Source organism: Myotis nattereri, assembly GCF_964212035.1.
Source record: "Myotis nattereri genome assembly, chromosome: 20".
In the NCBI taxonomy this organism is placed as follows: Eukaryota; Metazoa; Chordata; class Mammalia; order Chiroptera; family Vespertilionidae; genus Myotis; species Myotis nattereri.
Window position 1 is genome coordinate 1828431 of NC_138096.1, and position 15376 is coordinate 1843806.

Genomic DNA, 15376 nt, shown 5'->3' on the forward strand with positions numbered 1-15376 from the left:
CTATGGACACCAGCCAGTGTGTCCACACAGTGTGTGTTCCTGTCTGTAGGACAGCACTGTTTTTTTGTAAACTCACAACAGACCACACCACCAAGTCCAAGAATTTCAGCACGTTCTTCACATTCAATATTTTTCACATGTTTTATTTCCCTTTAGAGAGAGAAGGAGGCAGAGGGAGAGATAGAAACATCTACAAGGACAGAGAAACATCTACCTTCTGCCTCCTGTACCCCCTCTACTTGGGAATGAACCCATAACCCTGGCTCGTGCCCTCACCTGGAATGAACCTGTGATCTCTTGGTGCATGGCACGACGTCCAACCAACAGAGCCACACTGGCCAGTCTAGGCACCCTTTCTTTTAGGGTACAACATATTCAGAGGAATACCATGGAGCAAATGGGAGGTGTAAAGTCTAATCCAAACAGAGAACTAGTTTGGCTAATATACTTCTGCTGAAATACTGATTGAAGACTAGTTATCACAGAGCTTCAATTGGACGAGACTTGGATTTGTTTTCATGTGCTTTCACAATGGGTTATGAGAAAACAAAAATTCAGTTCCCATATTGACTTAGGATCAGGGAAATTGTTCATTGACCAGATTAGTTAAGATTTGTCACTTTAAAATAACTGATTATTTTTGTCAAATAGAAGAGCAAAGCTTCGACTCTGTCAAAAAGTTCAAACGCTACAGGTGGAAACAATGAGAACTGTCTTTCTTTCTCACAACAAGTCTTCTTCAGTCCACGGTTCACCTCTGACTCCAGTAAGAGAATGTAGGGAAGGGGAGAGGAGAGATGGAGAGAGAGAGAGAGAGTATTGATGTGAGAGAGACACATCAATTGCTTGCGTCTTGCACATCCTCCAACTGGGATAGTGATCAAACGTGCAACCCAGCTACATACCCTGGACCAGGAATCTAACCCTAGATCTTTTGGCCTGCAGGCCAATTCTGTGACCACTGAACCACACCAGAAAGGGCAATTTTATTTTTTAATATTTTTATTGATTTCAAAAAGGAAGGGAGAGGGAGAGAGAGATCCAAATATCAATGATGAAAGAGAATTATTGACGGGTTGCCTCCTGCAAGTCCCCCATTGGGGATCAAGCCCACAACCCAGGCATGCCCCCTTGACTGGAATCGAACCCGGGACCCCTCAGTTTGCAGGCCAACGCTCTATCCACTGAGCCAAACCAGGTAGGGCAAAAGGGCAATTTTAACACATAACTTTTTATTGTACTACTAGAGGCCTGGTGCCCAAAATTTGTGCACAGGGGGAGTGTGACCCTCAGCCTAGCCTGCACCCTCTCCAATCTGGGACCCCTCGAGGGATGTCTGACTGCCCATTTAGAGGGCAGCCGAACCTCCCTCTCACAATCCAAGACTGCTGGCTCCCAACCGCTCACCTGCCTGCCTGCCTGCCTGATTGCCCCTAACTGCTTCTGCCTGCCAGCCTGATCACCAGCTAACTACTCCCCTGCCAGCCTGATCAACGCTTAACTGCTCCCCTACTAGCCCAATAGCCCCTGTCTGCCCTCCCTTGCAGGCCCGGTCACCCCTAACTTCCCTCCCTTGCCAGCCTGGTCACCCCCAACTGCTATCCCTTGCCAGCCTGGTCGCCCCTAACTGCCCTCCCCTGCTGAGCCTGGTTGCCCCTAACTGCTCTCCCCTGCTGGCCTGATCGCTCACAACTTCCCTCCCCTGCTGGCCATCTTGTGGCAGCCATCTTGTGTCCACATAGGTTGGCCATCTTTGACCACATAGGAGCGGCCATCTTGTGTGTTGGAGTGATGGTTAATTTGCATATTATCTCTTTATCATATAGGATTTCCTACAGTATCTTCTAAGCTTACATATTTTGTTGGACTGGTTGAATATCTGGTTGAATATGCAGAAAGCCACACTGTTATGTCCATTGCTGTTTATTGCTCAATTGCCAAATATTCTAATCTCATGATAGTGAAGAATTATTTTTTTGGTACAAGTATAAGCAATGATATAGCTGTGTTAACAACTTTGGGAGAAGATTAAGTTGAAAAGGAGGCTAACATATTGCTTTTATGTCCTTTGAAATATAGTGGAAAAGAGCAGGAAATGCCAGAAGACTGGCAAGCTTTGAGGCAAAGAGCAGTCGGTGGGACCGGCCACATATTTGGGGCCACAGGGCTTCCTCATTCACATATCGGGAACTCCACTGTCCCTTCGAGACACATGGCTTGAAATGACTCCTTTGACGTCGCCGCCTTGCGTCCTGATTTGCACATAAAGTCGATGATATCCCCTGTTTTTGCAAAATAGGTTTTGTCATTTTTCCCTTTTATCTGTATGTTCTTTGCATTCATGATTTTTTCTGATATTACACATGGAACTGAAAATAGAAGAAATGAATAAAAACAATTAGTAATCTTTCCTTTTATGAACAAATTAACCTTCAACCCAATGACTAGCTTAGAGAATGAAATAAGGAAAGAGCAAATGTACATCAATGTGGGCCAAGTGTATTGCTTTTGCAATGTGACTGTATGCAACATTCATATCCTCCTATGTAATAAAACCATAATATGCTAAGTGTCCGGTCGTCTGTTTGTCGGTTCAAACATTCAAAGCGTAATATGCTAATCCTATGCTAAGGCTGCTCAACCACTTGCTATGATTACACTGACCACCACGGGGAGACACTCTTACCCCCTGGTGGTCACTGTAGGTTAGCTTGCTGCTGTGGTCTGGCCGATCAGGACTGAGAGAGATGGGCCGGACACATCCTGGAGCCCTCCCTCGGTCCCTCCCTGGATGGCCAACCTCCTGCATCCCTCCCCAGCCCAGATCGTGCATCAGTGGGGTCCCTCGGCCTGGCCTGCACCCTCTTGCAATCTGGGACACCTCAGGGAATGTCAGAGAACCAGTTTTGGCCCGATCCCGCGTGCAAGGCTGAAGGACCCCAATGGTGCATGAATTTGTGCACTGGGCCTCTAGTATATAATAAAAGGGTATTATGCAAATTGATCCTAATGGCGGAAGGACTGGGAATGAACCCGTCTCAGGAGCTGGCCCTAGTGGTCAGTGCGATCCCACAGGGGGACCTCCGCTCAGCCACAAGCCAGGCTGATGGCTGCAAGCACAGCAGTGGTGGTGGGAGCCTCTTCCGCCTCCTTGGCAGCGCTGTGGATGTCTGACTGTGGCTTAGGCCCAATCCCAGTGGGCAGTGGGCTTAAGCCATCAGTCGCTCATCCCCCAAAGGCTCCCGGGCTGCCAGAGGGATGTCTGACTGCCAGCTTAGGCCTGATCCCCTGAGAGCGGGCCTAAGCCGGCAGGTGAATATGCCCCTGAGAGGGTGCAGGCTGGGCTGAAGGACCCCCACCCCCAAGTACATGAATTTTCCTGCACTGGGCCTCTGGTATTGTAATGAAGTTTCAGACCTTTTCTTTTTTCCTATGGGCAAACTGTTCTTACATTGTAGAACTTTATACATGCTGAAAATTTTAATTTTCTTTTAAAAGAATTATATTTATGGAGTGATATTGGTGAATAATATTATATAGGCTTTAAATGTTTAATTCTATGAAACATTACCTGTATACTGCATTGTGTGCCCATCACCCAAAATCAAATCATCTTTCATTGCCATGTATCTGACCCTCTTTAATCCTCTAAGGCTGCCCCACCCACTGGGCACTACTGGTAACCACTATAGTGTTGTCTTTGTCTGTGAGATTTTGTTTCTTTTTATTGTTTGTTCATTGTTTGTTTCAATTTTATATCCCACATATAAGTTAAATCAATGATTCATATATTTTCTGTCTGACTTATTTCACTTAGCATGATATTCTCAAGGTCCATCCATGTTGCAAATGGCAGTATTTCAACTCTTCTTATGTCAAAATTTGAAGATATCATGGACTCCTATTTCTCTTCTCTTGATGCAAGTATTTTATATTCTAGTTCAGCCATCACTGTCATTGATAAGGCTTTAGACATAGCTAAAAGTTCTGTTCCAACACATCCCATAACTATTACATGATGAAACATGATAGAATTACACATATGACTCCTCATATCCAGAAATTTTGAAATGTTTCCCAATACATTCAGAAGTATATACTATGTGAGTTCCACACACCTGCCAAAATACTTTTTCTGATCTTCCCTTTCTAACTTTACTACTCCAAGCAAAATTTACCTCCTTGCTTTAACAGACCATATGTCTGTGTAATTTTTTACACGATGTTGGAGGTTGCCTTTGATGATCTTAAATGCTCTCTGCGTATTTCAATTCCAAGACTCAAATACAGTCTTAGCTCCTTCACCGAACTGATTTGATGTCCCCAGATAATGAAGACTGCTTTATCTTCAAGGCTGTGGGACCAGGTCTTGTTTGTGCTGGGAGACATGTGTTAGACTTGTCCACCTACTCAATCATTTCAACTTCAGATTTAGAATTTTTTTTTTGAAATTTAATATTTTCCTTTATATATAACCTAGTTTGGAGTTATTTCTAGACTATTCAGACTTGGGTATATTAACTTTGATTTCTGGTCCTGAACTTACTAGGTTTGCTATAATCTCCCACAGAAGGGGACACATACACAGGAGAGGATGAGTCGGGTAGGGTCCACAGTGGGGTCAGCTAATGTATCAGAATCAGCCTCTCCCAATGTTCCTGTTTAAAGGACCTTTATCATTGTTCACATAGGGATTCTCCAAGCTCATAGCCCTACACACGAGTCTCCGATGTGAAACATTGAGCAGGAGAGCTGTTGGTGAGCACAGTTCTAGACTCTGACTGCATGACTGGTAGACCACACACCGGCTCATAAACATCACCCTCATGGTCTCAGGATCTAGAAGAATCTTGAGAACTTACCTATGCATCTTGGGGGTTCTGACCACTTTGCAGAACTACAGGTTACATATCTAGGACCCCGGAGTTCATAGTAGGCCTGGCATTGGTATTCCACTCTTGACCAAGGAGGATACACTTCCAATGGGATGGAGGTGATGGCTCCATAGTTAATCGGTGGAGGAGGCCCACACTTGTCTGCAGATTCTGAAAAAGGGCATTTTAAATGTTGAAGAACAAATTGTAGTTTTGTTGGAAACTATTCATGTAAAGCTGCACAGGAAGTATTGTCCCTCTTTTGTGTTTTAAACCTTGTAACCACCATGTGGTTCAAAATGCCTTAGATCACCCACACTGAAGCAAGGACTCCATACATGTAGACTTTTCAATTCTTGGAAAAGGAAATGCTGTAATCAAAATACTTACTAAAGCAGGTTGGCAAGTGGAGCCAGCCGCCCTCACCACACACCATGGAGCCATTGGTGCTTCCATCTCTGTTTTCGTAGCCGTCCAGGCACTGGTAGTCCAACGTGTCATTAGGTCGAAATGGTTTTCCGGTGATTACAGCTCTGGCATTCTCAAATATGGGCATGTCACAATGTTCTAAAGCAAAATAAAGGTGACCATTTCTAATGCTGTATCATGTAGAATCCAACTATGAAAATCTCATTCCGGCAATACTAAACTTTACCATCAGTGTGTGGATCAGTGTAGTATCATGTGACAACTCTCTGAATCAGTGTGGTTCTGGCCTGGAAGAGTTATGTAACATGAAGGATAGATTTCCTTACACATCCTTTCTCCTACCATTCAACACCTCTAAATATAAGTTAGGAACCTTTGGTCTGACCCATTTTTGACTGTGATATGTCACTGGCTATTACTTAGTTACACTCCTATCATGGTATGATGTTATCATTCGAAGGACAACACCATTTGTGAATGTAAGAGGTAATGTATGTATTTATGTAGCAGACATACTAACACTAAGAGTGTGAGTCTTAGAGAAAGACTGTAGTCCTTAGATATATGATCCATGTGTTTATATAAAACACCCTTCTTTCCCTAATGATTCCCAGAACTGAAAGTTTATCCACACTGATTTTAAAAATTAATTGCAAAGGTACAGCTTTTTCACTAAAGGGAGTCTATGAAATGGAGAACAATATTTAAAAATGTAAGAACTGATATCTCTTTGTGTGCTTTTTAAGTAAATTTGCCCACTTTCTATTGCATATAGTTTAGTTTTCCTTGAAACAGTCTTATTTTTTTTTAAATATCTATAAATGTTCTTAGTCTGAGTGAATTAATAGTAAGTATTGCAACCCGTGAACCGGGTGTAGGGAAAGCAGGATAAAGAGACTCCTTTAGGGGCTCAGGCTATTGTTACCATGGGGCTCAGTAGATTCCTGAATTCCCAGTTCAAGTCAGTGTTCACTGCTTTGATACACACATGTAAAAAGACTCCATTTAAAGATTAGCTCTATTATATCCTGGTGTATAATACCATGTCCATAACAATCATTCTCATATTTCTAAATGCCCACAGAATGACTTATAGAAACCTGTGTACTTAACATGTAAAAGCCAGATATGACTGCATATGAGAATCTTCATTTATATCCTCATAGCATGAATACATGCAATCATAGGTGAACTGGTTGACAGCAATATATATACTGACATTGGGCAAGAGGAGTATTCATTTTTAATTGAAAAGACATTTTCAATGCTTCTTCAATGAACACATAATCTCTGTTTCACTCAACAGTATTTCACAATATTCATGACTGATTGCTCACTGTCACTGACTGCAATAAATTAACGACCTATTCGTTATCAAAAATTTAAAGCTTTGCACACACATTTGGAACAGGAAATGAAGTAGGCCTTTGTCTTAAAGCCAAGAAGGTGTGGCACATTCACCTTGAGAGTTGACACATTAAACTTTCCATGGTGATACGTCTGGCTTTAGAAAATCGCAAATGGACTGGACATCAGGGTGTTTACTTACTGATGCATCTGGGAGGCGAGGACCAGCCATTCTCCGTACATGTCACTGTGCTCTGTGGGTTTAGGAGACTGTAGCCGGGAAGGCAGTCAATTTTGATAGACCGTCCCTGTAACAATCTTTGTTCTTTAGGTGGAGTACGTACATGTTCCAAATCATTAAAAACACACTTTCCTGAGAATTACACAATGATCAGAAAAATGAATAAATGTAGTCATAGTCATGAATTAAAAATCATCTTTACAATCTGTAAACTAGAATGCATAAGCGTCCCAACATGCAGCTTAAGTACAAGGAATGTTGCTAGTAAATGTGTTTGAAAAAGAAAAACCAAGATTGAAGATGATTTATCTGTAGTTTTCATAATTGAACTATGAATAAATGATATCAACATTGTTATAAAATCTTTTTTTCATCTCCCATGTTTTTAATGAGGGACGTTTCGTAAAAGAAAATAGCTGTATTGTTCTTTCTGCTCATAGAACTCTTCCCTTGACCATATTTTTCTCACACATACTTAGCGGTGCTCATGTTTGCTCTCTGAACTCTGAACTATTGCCACGTGCACAGCACAGAGAGGTTCACTCACTGAGGCAGGGCACCTCCGGAGTCCATCCATCTTGTGTGCAAGTGATGTAATGCCAGAAACCTTCAGGAGGAGTCACATAGTTTTCATCACAGGAATAGTAAAACCATTGTTTTATCGGTGCTGGGAAGTATGATCTATACGTGTCTTCCTTGTATAGGAGTCCATGCTTTAATTTTGGAAGTTCACAGGGATTTACTAGCAATTAAAACAAAGGAAACACAGCATAAGTAATGTTTTGCCTTAACATAAATGTAATGAGAGATAACTTGTTCCATTGATGAATTATACTCCCCTGTGCACCTAATTACACTCATTGCATTAGGATTTCTAGGACAAGAAAAATTTTAATCTTCAGATGATGTGAATAACACTTGTTTTCTGATCATTTCACATTATATACAAATATGGAATCATTATAGTGAATACCTTAAAGAAATACAACACTGTAGGTCAATATTATCTGCATAAATCATCACTCTCCTTGTCATTGTTATGGACACTGAGCTCTGTGTCACGGTGGTCATGGCCTCCTCTTTAAGGCGCCTGACTGTCCACATTCATTTGGCCTTGGCCTTGAATGAACCCTGAGTCATTGACCTGTTATGTGTGTCATTTCATTTTTCATCCATGGAAGATCCAGCTGAAGTGTGGGCCCCTTTTCCAATGAGCTGATCCACAAGGAGCAGCAATGAGATGGTAGAGACAGAAAACATTGGAAAGGGGCAGCCCCCCAGGAATGAAGTGCCCTGTGGGCTGAGGGGCGTGTGTGACAGGTGGGGCTTTAGAAAGTGCACGGTGTCTCCCACACTCATCCCCTCATACTAGGGAGCCCTGTGCCCCTCCCTTGAGTGAGGCTGGACTGAGGGGCGCTCTTCTGAAGAGGTCACATGGCTGAGGGGACCGTGTGACCAGGCCATCGATGCTCTGGAGGCACCTCCAGGGCCCTCAGGTCATCGCTCTGGGGAGGGTTCCTGCCCTCAGGCCACCGATGGGGATGCCCAGGGGGATGGCTGCAGAGGCTCCTGCACTCGCCCTGGGCAGCATCCCAGGGAGCAGCAGGGAGGACCCAGAACCAGGCAGCTAAGTGGCTCCCAAATCCTGACCCGCCAACGCTGACACATAGGGGGCTGCGTTTGTTACACAGACATCAGTATCTCATGTACTAGGTGTTGAATGGTAGTGTTCTTACCCAGTGATCTAATTCACATATTAGAATGTTAGTGAGAGAAATATATATTCATACATACACATACACATATTTTACACTGAATAGCAAAAATTAAAAGTTTTTATTAACAAAAAATGTGGTTTTGATCTTAATTAGAATTGGGGATTTTAGAAATCAAAGACTGCCTTGAAGCCTCTGCTTTACCTTCTCAGGGAGGCAAAGATTTGAACTTATGAGATACCCTTTATTTTTTTAACTTTTAATTTTTTAAATCAATTTCAGAGAGGAAGGGAGAGGGAGAGATAGAGACACAAACATCAATGAACAGAGAGAATCATTCATCTGCTGCCTCCTGCATGCCCCACACTGAGGATTGAGCCCTCAAACTGGGCATGTACCTTGACCAAGAATTGAGCCATGACCTCCTAGTTCACAGGTCAATGCTCAACCCCTGAGCCACGCCAGTCAGGAAAATCCCCCTTATTTTAAAATTTAAGACAAGTAATTGCAGAATTAAGAAGCAGGTGAAGATATGGAGGGAACTTACAGCTACATCTTGGAGGAGGATCCCAGCCTTTGTCAGTACATGTTGCAATATTTCCCCAGGAGGAAGGGAAGAAGCCAGTTGTGCAGTAGTACGTGATTTCTTGTCCCAGTCCGTAATTGGTCCTTTTAGGAATGTAGTGACTGTTTTCAATTAATGGAGGGTCACATGTTATTTCTGAAAAGTAAAAGGACACGTGTGTTATGTAGAAATCACATGAAAACCATCGAGGACATGAGAATAAAGTGAATGTCATTTTCTTTTTGTTCTTTCCAAAGAGCAAAAGGGCATTCAAAGGAGCACCATATATATATATATATATATACACAATTATATAGAAACTAGTAGAAAATATATGTGACCTTCTCTAGACACAAGTGTTAAATAAAATATGTCTCCAGAGTTTAATGTTAATTGACACTAACCTCAAAGGAACCTGAAAAATGTTCATTGTTTTTCCAGATCGATGTGGCTTGGGGGTTGAGTATTGACCTATGAACCAAGAAATCATGGTTCAATTCCTGGTCAAGGCACATGCCTGGATTGGGGGCTTGATCCCCAGGAGAGGGTGTGAAGGAGGGAGCCGATTAAGGATTCTTTCTCATCACTGATAGCTCTACTCTCTCTTCCTTCCACTCTGCAGTCAATAAACTATATTTTAAAAATAAAAGTAAAAAATACATTTATTTTCTCTCACATTTTAATCTGCTATATCTATCATATTTTCATGTTACCATTGCAGTCCGGTTACATAGCTTAGTTTTCACTTCATAGTATACAACACTGGCTGGCCTAGGCACCTTTTCATTGACACCAATGCTTGAAGTCAAAAGCTCTGAGACACATATAAAAACACCGTTTCCCTAAGAGACCAACCAAATACTATTGAGAGAATTTTGTTAATTTAATTAGGAATAGAAGAACTTCTGGTGGCTGCTTTCAAGCAGTGGGCATACATCCCTTGACAAATTGTAATTCCCTGCTCTCATCATCTCCATGAAAGTAAACGGTGCTGTTAAAACATTGCCGGGGCCGGGGCCTCTGTCCAAAAGAGTAACAGCTGAGACTGTACAAAGTGTGAGGCCACATTGTTCCTACTGTGAGAAGCCATCATTGAGATTTGGGATAATAATCCCACATGGGAACTCCCTGTTGTGATTCAGTAGAAACATCCAGTTGGCACAGAGGATGGATGAATTGGGTAAAAGGTGGCTTTTAGTTAGCCTGTCTCAGTACTTTTCATCATTCCTGCCAATGACTTGTTGTCAGAGATTGTCCCTAATGAATGCAGAGACCAAAGTTTTGGTAAATTACCCTCCAATACCCATAGCTGGTGGGTTTGACTCCTGGTCAAGAGCACATATCTCGGTGGCAGTTTCCATCCCAGGCCCTTGGTTGGGACTTGGGCGAGAGGCACCAGTCTCTCTCACATATTTATCTCTCTGCCTCTCCCTCTACCCTTTTTTCTCTCTTTCTGCCTCTCCCTTCTCCCTCCTTTCCCCTCTCTTTCTAAAGATCAATGGAGAGAGGATTCAAAAAAATTAAAGACAAATGATAAAGGTTCAATCTTACTTAGGAAGGAAGCTAAATATTCTCATCAATTTCAACTCACCTTGTCCACGAGCCCAGGAGACCCACAGGGTGAGGATGACTGTGACCAGTAACAGCATGGTGGGCTCCCCCTGGTGTGTTAGCACAGATCGCCCAATGCTGCTGTTTGGAGTTTAAATCTGCTTCATGAGCCCTTACCAAGTGTGAGTGAGACCCCAGATATACATGAAATACCAGGATGCTAGCTGACTGAGGTCACTTGGTAGATATTAAATTTCAAAGAGTTTTGGAACATCCGTAAATTTTCGTGAATGATTTCACAATCATTTCTTGACTTCATTCCCGGACATGTACAAATTTCCTTAGAAAAGTTGTAAACTGGATCCAAAAGTGATAAAAAAAAAACATTTATTTTTAAGTGAAACACTTCTTGGGAATGGGTGAGGTTCTTTCTCAACCAGGAGATTCACTTGGAAATAGCTCTGACTGACTGCATGTTCCTGTGACTTTCTCTCACCGGATTACAGTCCTTACGGGTCTATGGACACCAGCCAGTGTGTCCACACAGTGTAGGGTCCTGTCTGTAGGACAGCACTGATTTTTTTGTAAACTCACAACAGACCACACCACCAAGTTGAAGAATTTCAGCATATTCTTCGCCTTCAATATTTTTCACATGTTTTATTTCCCTTTAGAGAGAGAAGGAGGCAGAGGGAGAGATAGAAACATTTACAAGGACAGAGAAACATCTACTTGCTGCCTCCTGTACCCCCTCTACTTGGGAATGAGCCCATAACCCTGGCACGTGCCCTCACCTGGAATGAACCTGTGACCTCTTGGTACATGGCACGACGTCCAACCAACAGAGCCACACTGGCCACTCTAGGGACCTTCTCTTTGAGGGGACAACATATTCAGAGGCATGCCATGGAGAAAATGAGAAGCATAAAGACTAACGTAATCTGAGAACTAGTTTGGCCAAAACCTTCTGCTCAAATACAAATTGGAGACTAATTACCAGGCAGAGCTTCAAATGGACAGGACTTGGATTTGTTTTCATGTGCTTTCACAATGAGTTATGAGAAAACAGAAATTCAGTCCCCATATTAACTTAGAATCAGGGAAATTGTTCATTGACCAGATTAGTTAAGATTTGTCGCTTTAAAATAACTGATTATTTTTTGTCAAATAGAAGAGCAAAGCTTCGACTCTGTCAAAAAGTTCAAACGCTACAGGTGGAAACAATGAGAACTGCCCTTCTTTCTCACAACAAGTCTTCTTCAGTCCACGGTTCACCTCTGACTCCAGTAAGAGAATGTAGGAAGGGGAGGAGGAGAGATGGAGAGAGGGAGGGAGGGAGAAGGAGAAGGAAAGAAAACATCGATGTGAGAGAGACACATCAATTGCTTGCATCCTGCACATCCTCCAATTGGACAGGGATCAAACCTGCAACTCAAGTGCATGCCCTTGACCAGGAGTCTAACCCCAGACCCTTTAGTCCTCAAGCCAAGGCTGTGATCACTTGACCACACCAGAAAGGACAATTTTAAAAAAAATATATATTTTATTGATTCCCTACAGAGAAGAAGGGAGAGAGATAGAGAGTCAGAAACATCGATGAGAGAGAAACATCGATCAGCTGCCTCCTGCACATCTCCCACTGGGGATGTGCCCGCAACCCAGGTACATGCCCCTGACCAGAATCGAACCCGGGACCCTTCAGTTCGCAGGCCGACGCTCTATCCACTGAGCCAAACCGGTTTTGGCCAGAAAGGACAATTTTAACACACAACTTTTTATTGTATGATTTCCCACAGTATATTCTAAGCTCCAATATTTTGTCTGACTGGTTAACCATCTGATTGAAAATATGCAGAGAGCCACGCTGTGACGCCCATTGCTGTTTATTGCTCTACTGCCAAGTATCCTAATCTCATGATAGTGAAGAATTATTGTCTTGGTACAAGTGTAAGTGATGATATAGTTGCGTTAACAACTTTGGGAGAAGATTAAGTTGAAAAGGAGGCTAACATATTGCTTTTATGTCCTTTGAAATATAGTGGAAAGAGCAGGAAATGCCAGAAGACTGGCAAGCTTTCAGGAAAGAAGAGCAGTAGGTGGGACTGGCCACATATTTGGGGCCACAGGACTTCTTCATTCACATCTTTCCCTTTTAACTGTATATTCTTTTCATTCATGATTTTCCCCATATTACACATGGATGTGAAAGTAGAAGAAATAAATAAAATGAAGGAATAATCTTTCTTTTTATAAACAAATAAAGTTTCAACCAAATGACTAGCTTAGAAGACAAAATAATGGACACAGCTAATGTATTTGTACATCACCTGTGTGGGTGCCCCACATCCCAGAGACAGAGAGCCAAGGCCCTGGGGTCACACTGCTGGGTCCACGCTCATCGTCCACCTGGTGAGCGCTGTGACCTTGGACAGGTGTGCCTGACCTTCCGTCCCCTCAGTTTCCTGGTGTGTGAGGAGGAGCAGCTGCCTGCTGAGGAGCTGTGAGGGCCCACAGACCCGGGCGGAGAACAGGACTCGGCCACATTGATGATGTACATGAGCTCTTTCCATTACTTCATCCTCTAAGCTAGTCATTGGGTTGAAGGCTTATTTGTTTATAAAAGGAAAGATTACTAATTGTTTTTATTCATTTCTTCTACTTTCAGATCCATGTGTAATATCAGAAGAAATCATGAATGAAAAGAACATATGGTTAAAAGGGAACGATGACAAAACCTATGCAAAAGCAGGGGATATCATTGAATTTATGTGCAAATCAGGATACAAGGTGGTGACATCAGAGGAGTCATTTCAAGCCGTGTGTCGGGAAGAGACAGTGAAGTTCCCCAGATGTGAATGAAGAAGCCCTGTGGCCCCAAATATGTGGCCAGTCCCACCTACTGCTCTTCTTTCCTGAAAGCTTGCCAGTCTTCTGGCATTTCCTGCTCTTTCCCACTATATTTCAAAGGACATAAAAGCAATATGTTAGCCTCCTTTTCAACTTAATCTTCTCCCAAGGTTGTTAACGCAACTATATCATCACTTACACTTGTACCAAGACAATGATTCTTCACCATCCTGGGATTAGACTACTTGCCAATAGAGCAATAAACAGCAATGGAGGTAACGGTGTGGCTTTCTGCCTATTGAATCGGATGTTTAACCAGTCAAACCAAACACATGAGCTTCGAATATACTGTGGAAATTACATAATCAAAAATTATATGTTAAAATTGTCCTTGTGGTTCAGTGGTCAGAGTGTTGGTCTAAGGACCAAAGGGTCTGCAGTTCAAGTCCTGGTCAAGGGCATGTATCTGGGTTGCAGGTTCAATCCCTGTCCCAGTTGAAGAGGGCACAGGACACAAGCAATTGATTTGTCTTTCTCACATTGATGCTTTTCTCTCTGTTCTCTCTCTCTCTCTCTCTCTCTCTCTCTCTCTCTCTCTCTCTCCTCCTTCTTCTTAAATCATAAAAAAAAATTGAATGCCAACAACGTGCTGAAATTCTTTGGCTTCTGAGTTGTTGTCTATTGTGAGTTTACACAAAAATCAGTGCTTTCCTACAGACAGGAATGTACGCTGTGTCCAGAGACCCCTAAGGACTGCACTGGGGAGAGAGAACGTCACAGGGACATGCAGGCAGAGCTGTTCTCCTGTGAATCTCCTGGTTGAGGGAGAACCTCACCCATTCTCAAGGAGTGTTTAAAGATTAGAGTTTCATACCACTCTTGGATCCAGGTTTCAACTTATCTATGGAAAGTGGCACAAATACATATCACGGAAGTAACTCAAGAAATGATTGTGAAATCATTCATGGAAATACACAGATATTGCAAACGTCTTTGAACTTTGATATCTACCGAGTGACCCCAGTCAACTAGCTTCCTGGTAATTTCACTTAAATTCAGAGCCACACTCGGTAACGGCTCATGAAGCAGATTTGACGCCCCAAGCAGCAGCGCTGGACTCTCTGTGCTAACACATCCGGGGAGTCCCACCATGCAGTTACTAGTCACGGTCATCCTCACCCTGTGGGTCTCCTGGGCTCATGGACAAGGTGAGTTGAAACTGATGGGAATAATTTAGCTCCTTCTTAAGTAGGACTTTGCCCATTTTCATTTGTTTTTACTTTTTTAAAAATCCTCAGCTGAGGATACTTTTTCCATTGAACTTTAGAGAAAGAGTGCAAGGGAGGGAGAAGAAGAAGAGGGAGAGAGACACACACATTGATGTGAGAGACACATGGGCTGGTTGCCTCTCACACAAGCCCTGACCAGGGCCTCTGATGGAAACTGCCACCAAGATATGTGCCCTTGACCAGCAGTCAAACCCACCGGCTATGGGTATTGGAGGGTAATTTACCAAAACTGTGGTCTCTGCATTCATTAGGGACAATCTCTCACAATAAGTCATTTGCAGGAATGATGAAAAGTACAGGGACCGGCTAAATAAAAGACACGTTTGACCCAATTCATCTGTCCCCTGTGCAAACTGGATGTTTCTACTGATTCACAGCAGGGAGTGCCAATGGGGGATTATTATTCTTATCCCAAATCTCAATGATGGCTTCTCACAGTAGGAACCATGTGGCCTCACACTTTGTACAGTCTCAGCTGTCACTCTTTTGAATAGTGGCTCCTTCCCCGGCAATGTTTT

At 42.8% G+C, this 15376-nt stretch overlaps 1 protein-coding gene across 1 annotated transcript; it reads right to left on the reverse strand.

Annotated features, from left to right (window-relative positions):
- Positions 1-1909: 1909 nt before the first annotated feature.
- LOC308535567 (complement factor H-related protein 3-like) lies at positions 1910-10820 on the reverse strand (the record flags this gene model as incomplete). Its single annotated transcript, XM_081114510.1, has 7 exons — positions 1910-2369; positions 4863-5045; positions 5265-5441; positions 6853-7023; positions 7439-7633; positions 9154-9327; positions 10763-10820. The coding sequence occupies 7 exons, from the start codon at positions 10818-10820 to the stop codon at positions 2173-2175; spliced, it is 1155 nt and encodes a 384-aa protein (XP_080970636.1). The 3' UTR covers positions 1910-2172.
- Positions 10821-15376: the final 4556 nt, after the last annotated feature.